General features: G+C 41.2%; 1 protein-coding gene across 4 annotated transcripts in view; it reads left to right on the forward strand.

Moving 5' to 3' along the window:
- PLCH1 (phospholipase C eta 1) overlaps positions 1 to 15,359 on the forward strand; it is a 251,435-nt gene that overhangs the window by 17,604 nt on the left and 218,472 nt on the right. For 3 of the 4 annotated variants that reach the window (XM_070374381.1, XM_070374404.1, XM_070374389.1), the window contains exon 2: positions 12,901 to 13,019. In XM_070374381.1, the coding sequence (XP_070230482.1) occupies positions 12,941 to 13,019 (79 nt within the window). In that variant the 5' untranslated portion in view covers positions 12,901 to 12,940. Of the gene's footprint in view, positions 1 to 11,652; positions 11,791 to 12,900; positions 13,020 to 15,359 lie in introns of those variants that run through there. The other variant, XM_070374395.1, reaches the window with a different exon arrangement.

Below are 15,359 nucleotides of genomic sequence, written 5' to 3' on the forward strand. Positions count from 1 at the left end.
AAGGAGATCAGCCCTGGGGTTTCTTTGGAAGGAATGATGCTAAAGCTGAAACTCCAGTACTTTGGCCACCTCATGCGAAGAATTGATTCATTGGAAAAGACCCTGATGCTGGGAGGGATTGGGGGCAGGAGGAGAAGGGGATGACAGAAGATGAGGTGGATGCCATCCAGCATCCATGGATCAATGGACGTGAGTCTCAGTGAACTCCAGGAGTTGGTGATGGACAGGAAGGCCTGGCGTGCTGCGATTCATGGGGTCGCAAAGAGTCGGACACGACTGAGTGACTGATCTGATCTGATCTGATGAATAATTATAGAAATATGTTTCAAAATGACCCTTGGATCAAAGAAATTGCAATGGAAATCAGAACCTATTTTTAACTGGATGATGACAAACATATGATGGGTGAAGACTTGGGGTAGGGGTAAGCAGCTAAAGCATAAAATGTTAAAATTAGAAAAAAAGAAAGTCTGAAAATTAGCTAGACACTGAAGAGTTAAAAAAGATGCAAAATAGAGAAAACAGATGGAAGGAAATAATAATTTCATTATTCAATGGAGAGGATCAAAAATGATACAGTTTGGTTCTTGGTAAAACCTAGTAATGTTGATTAACACCTGGTGAGATCAATTTCAAAAGAGAGGCACAGTATTCCTAAGCAATATTAGGAGTGGAAAAGCAGATGTTGTAGATATTAAAAAATATTATGAACTACATGATGCTAAAACATTTGAAAGCTTAGAGGAAATTAATATTTTTTAGACAAATATAACTTACCAAAACTAGAAAAAATAGGCTGAATAGTTCTTAATTTTTAAATTAAATACTCCATTCATCAAATATTTCTCCATAAAGGAAGGTCTAGATTTAGATGGGTTTATGATCAAGTTCTACCAAGCACTCAAGTAATTTCAAACTTGCATAAATCATTCCAGGGAATAGAAATGCATTTTTCAAGCTATGATAACCTCAATGTACAAATTTGTCAAGAACAAGAGGAGAAATGGAAATTATAGTACAAACTTACTTAGAAATATACATATAACAATCATAAAACCTGAGCAGGCCAAATCCAGCAATGTGTTAAAAAGGTAATACATGGTAAACAATTTGGTTTTATCCTGGAATTGCAGAGTTGATATAATATTGGAAAATTCATATTAACAGATTAATGAAGGCTTCCCTGATGGCTCAGATGGTAAAGAATATGCCTGCAATGCAGGAGACACAGGGTTGATCTCTGTGTTGGGAATTTCCCCTGTAGAAGGGAATGGCTACCCACTCCAGTATTCTTGCCTGGAGAATTCCATGGACAGAGGAGCCTTTTGGGCTACAGTCCATGGGGTTGCAAAGAGTCGGACATAACACATGATATTAAATAGATAGAAAATGTCTTAAAATGTTGCATATCAAATAATGCAAAAGCTGTTCAGAAAATCAGAATAGAGGGAGTTTTCTTAACATAATAAAGAATATTTACAAATAACATATGGCAAACATTACACTTAATGGTAAAATATTAAATGTACTTTGTTTCTTGTTAAGATCCATTATTCTATGCAATATTGCTTTTGATGGCTTTATATCATACTGTATCCCATTTTTTTCACATAGCATCATGAGCATTTTCCATGCTCCCTTACAAAGCTTTTTGCGAACAGAAGTGTTAATATCTGTCCTATATTGACGCTACCCTAAAAGCTGGCTATTTAGTGTTCTATCTTTTCTGCATCATGAAAAATGATGCAATGAATATTTTCTCATGTATACATTTTTGTCTGTATTTTTAGTGACTTCTTTTTGATATATTTCCAGCAGCTGAATTACTGAACCAAAAGGTATGAACTCTTTGAAGCAGTGGATACATATTATATATTTGAAACCAGTCCTTTCAAATGAGGCATGGCCATGTCTTTGGAGAGTGATTGTATCTCAGTGCTCAACTTAGCTCAGAGCATTTGCAGCTCCTGATTGCTTTAAAGAAAAGAAAACAGACGGAGAACTTGGGGTTTAGTGATGTCCCCTGTGAGCCTTACAAAATGAACAAAGTACTCTTTTATTTCTTTCCCTGTGTGTACATAGCTGGGAGGGGGCTAGCTATGGAATTAGGCTGTTTGCAGAGCCCTATAACAACCAGTTTGGCGGTGCTTGGAAACCCGTGGGAAGTGGGGGAGGGAGCTTATGAGGGGGGAGGGGAGGACAGTGAGATGCCGTCTGTGGAGTGGGGCCGCTCTGGCCTCTTCCCTCTGAGCCAGGCGTCTGAGCTGCTTTAGAACCTGTTAGTCTAGGCCTGGCCAGGGGACAGGAGCTGTGGCCCTTCCCACCCCATCCCTGCACTATGTAATTCTTTTGATTTTTTTTTTTTTTTGGTCTCAAAATTAGTGGAGAAATGAGAGAAGCAGCAGCTGTCTCTGAAATCTTAGCTTTTAACTGGCCTGAGTTTGAATTCTCAGTGTTTAGGGAGACCTTGGTGTGGAAATTCTCAAGTGTTGTGTCAGAGGCTATGAGGTGCAGGACACAGTTTGGGACCTTTTCTTGCTGCCTTCCTGTTTCTCAGTGCTTCTCGTTTCATGAATATTGCTGTCAGAGCCGATTAATTATGTCTTTTGTCCCTCAGCAAGGCTTAAGGAGAAGGAAATCATTCCTCCATATGAGTTAAAGGCTATACTAATGGGAATTAACTGTGGTTTCTCAGGGCTATTTTAATTTATAATTAAAGCTGTATGGCTGGGTATATTAGTGGGGGGTGGGAGTTGCCGACAGCCCTTATTAAGTAGAATATTAAGTTTGGAAGCTCTGAGAGAGCATCTCACTCATCACCACCCCTGTTTTGTTCCATAGATGAGGCAGCCCAAGCACAGGGGAGTGAAGAGATTTACTTGACACTGTTTAGTCAGAGGATCAACTGGGTTGGAACCCTGGCCTCTTGACAACCAGTCAGACATTTTTCCATTGTTTCTCATGTCTTACTACCTCTCGTGAACTAGTTCCTCCTTTTCCAACAACAGGGTGTGTTTACACGTTTTAATTTCTGGCTGTAGCCTTCTTCCCTGTTGTTAGCAATTTGGAAAACACATGAGCCCCTCAGACAGTTTTCACAATGATTTCTGGCTCAAAAATTTGGCCTTGGTGTTTCTGAACTTGGTCCAAGTAGCTCACTCAGATTTCATTGCAAAGAAACCTCCCACTATTTGATTCTCAAAGGACTGATACTTTGCTCTGATCCCCTCCAATCTGTGTACTCAAAAGGCTGCTGGATGGAGGGACAAGGTAGGTATTTTTTTAGTAAGTAAGGTTTCATTTAGTCATCTCCTCCCTTTCTCCTGGCTCTTCTCCTTCACTGGCTGGCCCATAGTAGCGTTGGATTGAATGGTGGAGGTGGGAAGAATTAATTTTATTAATCATGAGTAATACAACTCTAGGCTCTTTCATAGGGAAGCAGAGATCAGGGAGGAAACACGGCTGGATACAGTGTAACCTTGGGATTAGGTCAGTGGCTTTGGAATCAGAAGACATAAATTTGCAACCTATTGTTTCCTATTAAGCTCTTTGAACTCATGCTTAATAATACCTGACTTGCAGGGCTGCCATAAAGATCATTTTTTAAAAAGACAAGATATAAATGGAAATATTGAATAAACCATAAAATGATTTACAAATAATATGTTTTTAAGAAAGAAAGAATGTAAAGGAATGGGAGTAGAAGTGTTGGTTTTTATGGAAGAGGCGTGCCAGAGGAGAATGGGCTATGATGTAGCAGTCACAGGAGATGAAGAGGTGGAGATAGTCAGTATATAGTAGACAAATCCCTGTACTTAAAATATAAGTATACATAAAAACATAAATATATTCCCTTTCCCAAAGTTCTTTTTTAACATTCTCCTCTTCCTTCTTTTCCTGTGGCACAGTGTTAGAACTCTGTTTACCATATATGAACTTGAATGGTTTGCTTTTTATTAAGCCATTCAGTGGCTTGAACATGTTAGTTGAGTTCCATAAAACTCATGTTAAAGTACTAGTATAGATTTGCCTCACATGTAAAAATAGGTAAGGAAATTCTAAAGAAAAGATTTCAGAAAAGATTGCTCTGCTTAAATACACTTTAAGGGGATTGATGGAATCCTTTACTACTGGAAAAAAGAACTTGAGTACAGCATATCCTTAGGGAAAGCCCAAGTAAATACGGAGTCATATTTTTGAAACTTAGTGGACCAGCTAAAAAAACTTGCCAAGTTTCCTCCCTCCCCCTCCCCCCACCCCACCTGTGATTCAATTGTTAGAGGTGAAACCAGAATAGTGAGCTCATGACTGCCAGCCAGGTGTCTCTTGATTCTTTGCTTTGCTGACATATTTCATCAGTCAGAACTCTTTGGATGCAAGTGACAGAAAACCAATGTGGCTTAAATAAAAGTAAACATAACATAGAAAGGAATATACTGGGTCATTTACCTAAAAAGTACAGGAAGAGATCTGACGTCAGGTGTGCCTTAAATGATATCCTTAAACTAGGACCAAGTTTCTCTTCATTCCTCTTGGTTGGATTCCGTCTCATCGATTTTTTTTTTTTTTTTTTTTACCATTGTAGTGGCAAAGAGTTCTAGGTTTCCAGGCTTCACAACTTCATAACCTCACAACTTTGAGTCCAACAGAAAAGAAAGTTTCTCTTCTCCAACAGTTCAAACAGACTTCCGTGACTGACTCTCAGTGGTCCAGATTGGGTGATGTGCACCTCCTGCTTTATGGCCTGAGGGAGGTGGTGCTCTGAGTTGCCAGGCTTAGCCAGGCCCGCACCTGACTTGAGATGGAGCTGACACCAGCTGAATCTCATGGACAGAACTTGGGAGAAGGTGTTTCTTAGAGGACAACCAGAGGAAGCAGAGGGACAACCAGCAGATGGCTGTCACTGTGAGCTTTTTCTTAGGGCCTTTCTTTAAAATGAATGGGTGTTGGTGTGAAAACTTTTTTTCTCTCACTCTTTTTTTATTGTGTGTGTGTGTAGTTTTAAAAGCATTGACAGATGCTTCATAATCAAAATAGTTTCTACTTTTCTTAATGAAAATGTCCTTGAATTTCTAATGTTTCCTTGGGCTTCCTTGCTGGCTTCAGCATTAAAAGAAGTCTGCCTGCAATGCAGGACACACAGGGTTGACCCCTGGGTTGGGAAGATCCCCTGAAGAAGGGAATGGCTATCCATCTAGGATTCTTGCCTGGAAAATTATCATGGACAGAGGAGCCTGATGGGCTACAGTCCATGAGGTTGCAAAAGAGTTGGATATGACTGAATGACTAATATTTACTTACTTTCTTGGTGGTGGTCTGCTTTCGTAGTTTTATGTCTGGCCTGTAGTTTGACACTGGCAATTTTGGTCATGTACCTACACAGAAAATGTCAAAAATAAAAGTATTAATAGAATGATTATAAAAGTTACTAATCACTTACAAAATGAATTTAGGAACATTTTAACTTATTAGATACTTTTAATCCATCGCATGAATCCTGTGATTGTGGGTTCAGTCTGTCTGCCCTCTGATGCCCTCTCTCAGCACCTACCATCTTACTTGGGTTTCTCTTACTTTGGACGTGGAGTATCTCTTCACGGCCGCCGCTTCTGACCTTGGACATGGGGTAACTCCTCTCAGCCACTCCTGCGCCGTGCAGCTGGCGCTTCTGCACCACAATCACAGACAACTAGCCAATCTGATCACACGGACCACAGCCTTGTCTAACTCAATGCAACTAAGCTATGCCGTGTGGGGCCATCCAAGATGGATGGTTCATGGTGGAGAGGTCTGACAGAATGTGGTCCACTGGAGAAGGGAATGGCAAACCACTTCAGTATTCTTGCCTTGAGAACCCCATGAACAGTATGAAGAGGCAAAAAGATAGAACACTGAAAGATGAACTCCCCAGGTCGGTAGGTACCCAATATGCTACTGCAGATCAGTGGAGAAATAACTCCAGAAAGAATGAAGCCATGGCGCCAAGGCAAAAACAATACCCAGTTGTGGATGTGACTGGTAATAGAAGTAAGGTCTGATGCTGTAAAGAGCAATATTACATAGGAACCTGGAATGTTAGGTCCATGAATCAAGGCAAATTGGAAGTAGTCAAACAGGAGATGGCAAGAGTGAATGCCGATATTCTAGGAATCAGCGACATTCTAGGAATACAGAACTAAAATGGACTGGAATGGGTGAATTTAACTCAGCTGACCATTATATCTACTACTGTGGGCAGGAATCCCTTAGAAGAAATGGAGTAGCCATCATGGTCAACAAAAGAGTCCAAAATGCAGTACTTGGATGCAATCTCAAAAACGACAGAATGATCTCTGTTCCTTTCCAAGGCAAACCATTCAGTATCACGGTAATCCAAGTCTATGCCCCAACCAGTAATGCTGAAGAAGCTGAAGTTGAATGCTTCTATGAAGACCTACAAGACCTTCTGAAACTAACACCCAAAAAAGATGTCCTTTTCATTATAGGGGACTGGAATGCAAAAGTAGGAAGTCAAGAAACACCTGGAGTAACAAGGAAATTTGGCCTTGGAGTATAGAAGGAAGCAGGGCAAAGGCTAATAGAGTTTTGCCAAGAGAACGCACTGGTCATAGCAAACACCCTCTTCCAACAACACAAGAGAAGAATCTACACAGGAACATCACCAGATGGCCAACACTGAAATCAGATTGATTATATTCCTTGCAGCCAAAGATGGAGAAGCTCTATACATTTAGGTAAAAACAAGACTGGAAGCTGACTGTGGCTCAGATCATGAACTCCTTATTGCCAAGTCAGTTCAGTTCAGTTGCTCAGTTGTGTCCAACTCTTTGCGACCCCATGAATCACAGCACGCCAGGCCTCCCTGACCATCACCAACTCCCGGAGTTCACTCAAACTCATGTCCATTGAGTCAGTGATGCCATCCAGCCATCTCATCCTCTGTCGTCCCCTTCTCTTCCTGCCCCCAATCCCTCCCAGCATCAGGGTCTTTTCCAGTGAGTCAAGCCTTCGCATGAGGTGGCCAAAGTGTTGGAGTTTCAGCTTCAACATCAGTCCTTCCAATGAACGCCCAGGACTGATCTCCTTTAGGATGGACTGGTTGGATCTCCTTGCAGTCCAAGGTACTCTCAAGAGTCTTCTCCAACACCACAGTTCAAAAGCATCAATTCTTCGGCACTCAGCTTTCTTCATAGTCCAACTCTCACATCCATACATGACTACTGGAAAACCATAGCCTTGACTAGATGGACCTTTGTTGGTAAAGTAATGTCTCTGCTTTTGAATATGCTATCTAGGTTGGTCATAACTTTCCTTCTATGCAAAGAAATAGAGGAAAACAATAGAATGGGAAATACTAGAGATCTCTTCAAGAAAATTAGAGATACCAAGGGAACATTTCATGCAAAGATGTTCTCAATAAAGGACAGAAATGGTATGGACCTAACAGAAGCAGAAGATATTAAGAGGTTGCAAGAATATACAGAAGAACTGTACAAAAAAGACCTTCACGACAAAGACAATCATGATGGTGTGATCACTCACCTAGAGCCAGACATCCTGGAATGTGAAGTCAAGTGGGCCTTCGAAAGCATCACTGTGAACAAAGCTGTGGAGGTGATGGGATTCCAGTTGAGCTATTTCAAATCCTGAAAGATGATGCTGTGAAAGTGCTGCACTCAATATGCCAGCAAATTTGGAAAACTCAGCAGTGGCCACAGGACTGGAAAAGGTCAGTTTTCATTCCAATCCCAAAGAAAGGCAATGCCAAAGAATGCTCAAACTACCGCTCAATTGCACTCATCTCACACGCTAGCAAAGTAATGCTCAAAATTCTCCAAGCCAGGCTTCAGCAATATGTGAACTGTGAACTTCCTGATGTTCAGGCTGGTTTTAGAAAAGGCAGAGAAACCAGAGATCAAATTGCCAAATCCGCTGGATCATCAAAAAAGCAAGAGAGTTCCAGAAAAACATCTATTTCTGTTTTATTGGCTATGCCAAATCCTTTGACTGTGTGGATCACAATAAACTGTGGAAAATTCTGAAAGAGATGGGAATACCAGACCACCTGACCTGCCTCTTGAGAAACCTGTATGCAGGTCAGGAAGCAACTGTTAGAACTGGACCTGGAACAACAGACTGGTTCCAAATAGGAAAAGGAGTATATCAAGGCTGTATGTTGTCACCCTGCTTATTTAACTTATATGCAGAGTACATCATGAGAAACTCTGGGCTGGAGGAAGCACAAGCTGGAATCAAGATTGCCAGGAGAAATATCAATAACCTCAGATATGCAGATGACACCACCTTTATGGCAGAATGTGAAGAGGAACTAAAAAGCCTCTTGATGAAAGTGAAAGTGGAGAGTGAAAAAGTTGGCCTAAAACTCAACATTCAGAAAACTAAGATCATGGCATCTGGTCCCATCTGCTACTGCTGCTAAGTCACTTCAGTCATGTCCGACTCTGTCCCATCACTTCATGGCAAATAGATGGGGAAACAGTCGCTGACTTTAGTTTTCTGGGCTCCAAAATCACTGCAGATGGTGACTGCAGCCATGAAATTAAAAGACGCTTACTCCTTGGAAGGAAAGTTATGACCAACCTAGACAGTGTATTAAAAAGCAGAGACATTACTTTGCCAACAAAGGTCTGTCTCGTCAAGGCTATGGTTTTTCCAGTGGTCATGTATGGATGTGAGAGTTGGACTATAAAAGCTGAGTGCTGAAGAATTGATGCTTTTGAACTGTGGTGTTGGAGAAGACTCTTCAGACTTGGAGAGCAAGGAGATCCAACTAGTCCATCCTAAAGGAAATCAGTCCTGGGTGTTCATTGGAAGGACTGATGTTGAAACTGAAAGTCCAATACTTTGGCCACCTGATGCAAACAGCTGGCTCATTTGAAAGACCCTGATGCTGGGAGGGATTTGGGGCAGGAGGAGAAGGGGGTAACAGAGGATGAGGTGATTGAATGGCATCACTCACTCAATGGAAATTGGTTTGGGTGAACTCTGGGAGTTGGTGATGGACAGGGAGGCCTGGTGTGTTGTGGTTCATGGGGTTTGGAAGAGTCGAACATGACTGAGCAACCGAACTGAACTGAACATGAATCCTGTCTGCATGCTTACTTGGCTTCTTTTATTTCTTATTGCTGCTTTAGAGTTTTTGGAGTTGGGAGATTCTGAGTAGAGTTGATTACAATTTCTTATTCAAATCACATATGTAATTCTGTAGAAATATGTTTATTCATATGTCTAGAATGTCACAATATATTAGTAAGTTATCAAGTGAAAAAAAAGGCTTCAAAAAATAGAGTTTAGTTTTTGTTTAAAAAAAAAAAAAAAAAGGACCACAGTGTCCATGGCAGTTGTCTTTGGCTGATAAGTGATACCACTATATAAGTTCTTTTTTGGTTTTTCTACTTGCTTCAAGCGCTAAAAATGGATAAAAATAAATTGTTAAAGATAAATACACACATATAAGCATTTTATGTGACTTTCCCATCCACTAAAAGAATTTAGATTAACCGTGTTTCAAAGGCAGAATTTGAAACTAGTTTTAAGGAGTTGTTTCTTTAGGTGATATTCCTTAGTCAATGCCAATTATTAATTTTTAAATAAGGATTAGAGATTTAAATATTCTATAGAGTTCCAAATGTAACGTATATTAAATAGCAAATATTAAATCAATGAAAGTGTATTTTAGTGGCAATTTTCACCCATTATGTTCACACAAATGGGATCACAAAACACTCAAAAGACTCCTGCTTTGGGACTGCTGAGCCTGGAGTTCCTGCTAGCTTTCTTGAGGAGCTAGCAATGCGGTCTTGCAAGTTACACCTACTTTCTGAGCTACACCTACTTTCCTTCTGGCTACACTGCATGAGATTTGGCTGAGCTGGTTTTTAAGGTTCCTTTCAGTTACTTCTTCTTCCTCAGTGAGCACCTGGCCCCTGGCTCAGCTAATTCTGGTTGTGGCTAAGGTTGGCTTTGTTGCATAGCGGTTGCTCCCCCTGCCTCTGCCCTACTGACTCCATTCATTACCTTCACCTCCATTACCTCTCAATTTTGAAATCATTTGCTCTGACTCTGGAAGCCAGAGCGGGCACTTCCTTCAGTCTCAGACTGGAGGGAATTCAGGAAGTGGGGTGTATGACGAAGGCGTCACTCGTGTTTACCAAGGGCCTGTAGTGTGTGCACAGCTCAGGGGCAGCTTACTGTCTGCCCTTCAGCAGCGAACAGATGCCAGGGGAGGTAAGACATGCCAGTAATTAACCAAAATAGGGGACACACAGCCTGGTGACCATAGTGCTCAATTACTTATCTTTGTGTTCTAGTTTAATCATTTAAACTGAGTCCCCTCCTCTTAAAAACACCTACCCAGCAGAGCTCGTCATCCAAACATACCACTTTAAGTCCCATTGCTGCTCACCCTAGCAGCAGAAGTGAGTCACTTACTCCAAGGTCCTCATCTCTCCCTACATCTGATTAAAAGGAAGGGCCAAATGAGGGTCAGGTATGTGTGTGTAAGTTTTAACTATGTACAAATGCACCTTTTTTTTTTTTCATCTTCCCATCCCACTAATCTTACTTGGATTAAAAATGAACAGAGAGCAAAATAAAGACTGAAATAAAGAATAAAAAATAATAAAAGAATAAAAATAAAATAAGGACTAAAAAACCAAATTGTAAGATCAAGTTAGTAAGGAAAAATTAGCATGAATACAGACAGAGCTCTCCTTAATTCTGGATAACCTAAAATATTTCTAATCATAATTATACTTTTGTAGAAAATAGTTACTACTGGTATTACTGAAAATTATTTCTAGTTCGTAAAAAGTATTCTTATTAAAAACATAATGTATACGTGTATGCAAAAGTGAATACATGGATATATATAGAAATGAATATGCTGTTGCTCAGTCATGTCCAAAACTTTGTAACCTCATGAACCGTGTCATGCCAGGCTTCTCTGTCCATGGGGATTCTCCAGGTAAGAATACTGGAGTGGGTTGTCATGCCCTCCTCCAGGGGACCTTCCCAACTCAGGGATCAAACCCAGGTCACCATCATAGCAGGCAGATTCTCTACCATCTGAGCCACCAGGGAAGCCCAGAAGTGAATGTATGTATAAATAAGTAAATGCATAAAAAGACTGGAATGACGCACACCAAGCCAAAGTTATCATTCCAGGAAAGGGACATGAAATGAGGCAAGTGGCGATTTTGGATGAAAATATTTTTGATGCATTTCAGTATTGAGTTTTTTTTTAAAAAAATTGGTGAGCATATCTAACTATATAACTAGAATACTTAAGACAATCTTTGTAGTATGGTGTATTGGGTGGGGAGAGGGCAGGGAGGGTTGTTGCCATAATCATTTGTTTTCTGTCCCATTTTACAGTTGGTTGCAGGGGTGATTTTATCTTGGTGGGACGGGACTCGTCTTCAGCCTGAGGGAGTGGGAGAAGCAGCCAGGTTCAGCCGAGTGTCTGTGTGCTTAGTCCCTCAGTTGTGCCCGGCTCTTTGTGACCCTTTGGACTGTAGCCCGCCAGGCTCCTCTGTCCATGGCATTTTTCAGGCAAGAATACTGGAGTGGGTTGCCATTTTCCTCCTCCAGGGGATCTTCCCAACCCAGGAATCGAACTCTTGTCTCCTGTGTCTCCTGCATTACAGGCAGATTCTTTACCCGCTGAGTCTTTGCAGAAGTCAGGTGGGAGTGGGGTATTAAGAGGAGAAAATCATTTGCTCTGACTTGAAGCCAGAGTGGGCACTTCGTCCTGGAGCCAGAGAAAAGGTAGGTGAGGTTGTGGTTAGGGGAGGGAGGAAGAATGAACATTGGGGAGCCAAGGAGAAGCGCTGGCAAGAGCTTTAGGAACCTCTACTAGTTGTGGTTCCATTAATGAATAGGCACAGCTCTGGTTGTTTATTTTCATCAGCACTTACTGACTGCCTTTACAAAAGTCTAGATTGCTTTAATAGAACAGATGACAAATTGTTACCCACCTGTTGGTTTTCCTTCGTGCCAGCCTTGCTTGGTTTTCCCTGGCTTTATTTTGTGATCAGAAAAGGAGTTGGAATTCTGAAAAGTTGCTTTAGCCAAATGCTGGGAACAAAGGGAACCTTGTTATGCACATCAGCTTTTGGAGGCATTTAATTCATCAGCTCGGATCTCTGCCTTTTAAGTCCTCGCTCTGGTTAGCACTGTGTTTCTCTTTCTGTGGAGGAGCAAACCTTCTGGAGAAGCCAGACCCACTGCTTGTGTACCCGGCTCTGGTTACACAAATAAGCTCAGTCTGATCAGAGGCAGGCCCTAGTGGTCCTAAGTGGCACCCATAGTGAGTCCAGAAGAGGGAGACAAGCTTTGTTACTATGTTTGCCTGACCCCTGGCTACATGGACACGTTACAGTTTCCAAGATCTCCATGGACGGATCATAAATGTAGTCCTCCAGAGTGTGTTGACTTAAAAAGTCAGGAACTGGGAATGACAGTCACCCTTCTGTTTTCACCTTCCCTCCTGCAATTGAGCTTTCCTGAAAAGCGACCAGCATGGGCTGGTTTGAGTCCTGGCTGAGTGGGCGAGGCCTGGAGCACAGAAACCAGTCTTAAAACTTGTTCCCTGGTGGTGGCTTGGTTTTCCCCCAGGACAGCGGTAACTTTGAGCCCTGTAAGGCACTGTTAGAAAAAGCTCCAGCGATGCTGTGTTAAAGGACCTTCTACTGGGTGGGAAAACTTTTGGGGAATTTCTTGGGGCCTGGGGGGGTGGTACCAGCTCCCCGTGTGGAGGAGGTGGGAGCCCTGTGTGCTGTCCCTGAATGCCTGGGGACTGAAAGCATCAGGCAGCCAGTGTGGGCATGTGGCTGCTGCTTTCTTCTTTTTTTTGTCTCATTCTGTTTCCCTTGACAGGGCAATTTGGTTTTGATGCTGTGCCAGCAATCTTCTGACAATGAGTTACTGGAACTTGGAGAAAAGGAACTGTGTGCAGTACCGCAGGCATTTTCTGGTGGACAACAGTCCGTTTCATGGTGAGTTGCCTTTTCTACTCCTGTAGTTGAATCTTTTGTTTCTGACAGCACTTTTATTCCAGCACTCCGGATGCAAATGTGGTATAATTATCGGGTTGAACCAAGAGCTTGAGTTAACTTGCTGATGAAAAATTACCCAAGAAGCCCCACCGGACTCCTTGCCCACAACTGGAATTGGCATGCCCCACCTCAACAACCATAACCGCATCATCACTTTCTACCTTGAAAGTTAGTTTATGTCAGGGCCTTTCCTCCTCTTCCATGCTATCAACTTCAGTCATATTCCTTCCTTTCTGATGTTTGAAATTTGAGGGGCTAGACCCACAAGTAGTATTCAGTTAATATTGGTGGATCATCAATCAGGGCTTATAATGAGCTTGGTGTGTGCGTTCCATCAGGCACCGTACAAAACAGAGCAGGTCATGGCACGTAACCAGTAACAGGGTGGACGAGTGCAGCTGTAAATCAGAATGGTCAACATTAGTCATTTTCATGTAACAGGGTGGACGAGTGTGGCTGTAAATCAGAATGGTCAACATTAGTCATTTTCATGACAAACTAAGATGAATTGCCATTACCCTGCTGCTGTATTTGTCTTGTGATAGACAGTTAGGGGTAAACTCTGTCAATCCTGATATCAGGATGCCCTTGGGTGAAACTGACTCGAGTTGAAACGCGTGTGTTGGCAGGATTTGGGGAGTGATCTCCATCAAGAGTTAGTGGAACTGTAGCGAGAAGAGAGATTTCATGAGTAGAGTGCTGCTGAACAGAATCCTTAACCTAACCTGCCTTCTACTTTGTCAGTTTGGTTTTTCTTCCACAAGTTAGTGCAGACATAATGTTTTTTATTGCTTTAGATTAACTTTAAGATAAACTTAACTCTACTTTGTCAAAGCATGCTTTGCCATGTTTTTTTCACGTTCATTATACCACCTTGCTATGGAACTTTGCTAGATAGAGGATGCCTTCATTTACAGGTCAAGAAAGGGAGGAAGAGAGGAAAAGACCAGCCCAAGTTGGCATAACCAGTTATTAGCAAAGTCAGAGCTAAAATTTTAGCCTCTACTCTTCCAGGCTGACTCTCTCTCGGCATTGTATTGGTGAAGACCTCTTAGCAGAGGAGATGAAAATATTGTAACTTAACACTTTGGCACTGAGTTCTGTTTTGCTTTCCTGTGAGCCTCACCTAAGGACCCTGTTCCTAGCTTCATCTCTTCACACAGTGTTTGCTGTTAAAAATTTACAAATTTGTTTGCTGTTACAAAGTGTGGTGTTTTCTGTTACAAATTTACTTGTAATAAAAAAAATATGATAATCAAGGAAACACAGGAGTTAGAAAAATTGCATTCTTTTTCCAAGTTTTGTGCCAGTTTTGAAAAAGTTCAGGTTTTATTCATTTGTTATTTTAGAATACCTTTGTCCAGACATCTAAAGGCTATAACAACTTAAAAACAATTTTCTATGTATTTGTATAGTTTTGTTACCACTTAGTGAATTACTGTATTGCTGGTAGTTATGCTGACGGCTTGAGAAACATGGTCCTACCGAATCCGTTTAACACCTTTGCCGTTGTTATTATTCATCCCATTTTGTGGATGGGGAAAGAGGTTTGCGGACGGTGCAAAGTGGTGATCCAAAATCAAATTCATATCTGCTTAACTCCAGAACCCCAGTGTTTTCTTCCAGGCTCCATCTCCATTTTAATAGAGCAATTAACACTCTGAGAGGTTGAAGTTCTATTCAGCAGTGTTTGCTTCCTATTAACTAACTGTATCTGATCTTGACCAAGTTATATAATCCTTCAGATCTCAGTTTTCTCCTCTGTGAAATGAGTGTGCCATTCTCCGTAATTTTTTAGGTTCTTTCCAGTTCTAGGTTCCAAGATTCCATTGAAGTATTTCTGAGCTTTACATTTGTATGTGTTTCGGGAGCTGTCTTGTTTCTAAACGTGAGATACACAAGGGGGCAGCAGAATACTTAAAATATGAGTTGATTCCTTCTTACATTGAGGAATTTCTCTTTTGAGAGGATTTAGAGATAGCAAATCTTCTCAAGATTAAAAGGATTAAAACCAATTAGAATTATGATTCTCTTCATTTATAGTAAGGCAGTAGCTTTAAGTATTTCTGATAGTATAAAATATCATTTGGATCTCTGTGCCAAAGGCTATGTAATTCAGAAAAGTATGATGCTTCTGCTCTTGCTGTGTATTTACCTCTGCAGAAAAATAATGCCTGTAAAGACAGGAGTTTATTTAACTTAATGGAGAATTGTGAGGATTCTTAGTATATTTTAAGCCAAGGGAGCACTAGTAATATAATTTTTATAGAGAATGTCTGA

Source organism: Bos mutus, chromosome 1 (assembly GCF_027580195.1).
Source record: "Bos mutus isolate GX-2022 chromosome 1, NWIPB_WYAK_1.1, whole genome shotgun sequence".
Classification (NCBI taxonomy): Eukaryota; Metazoa; Chordata; class Mammalia; order Artiodactyla; family Bovidae; genus Bos; species Bos mutus.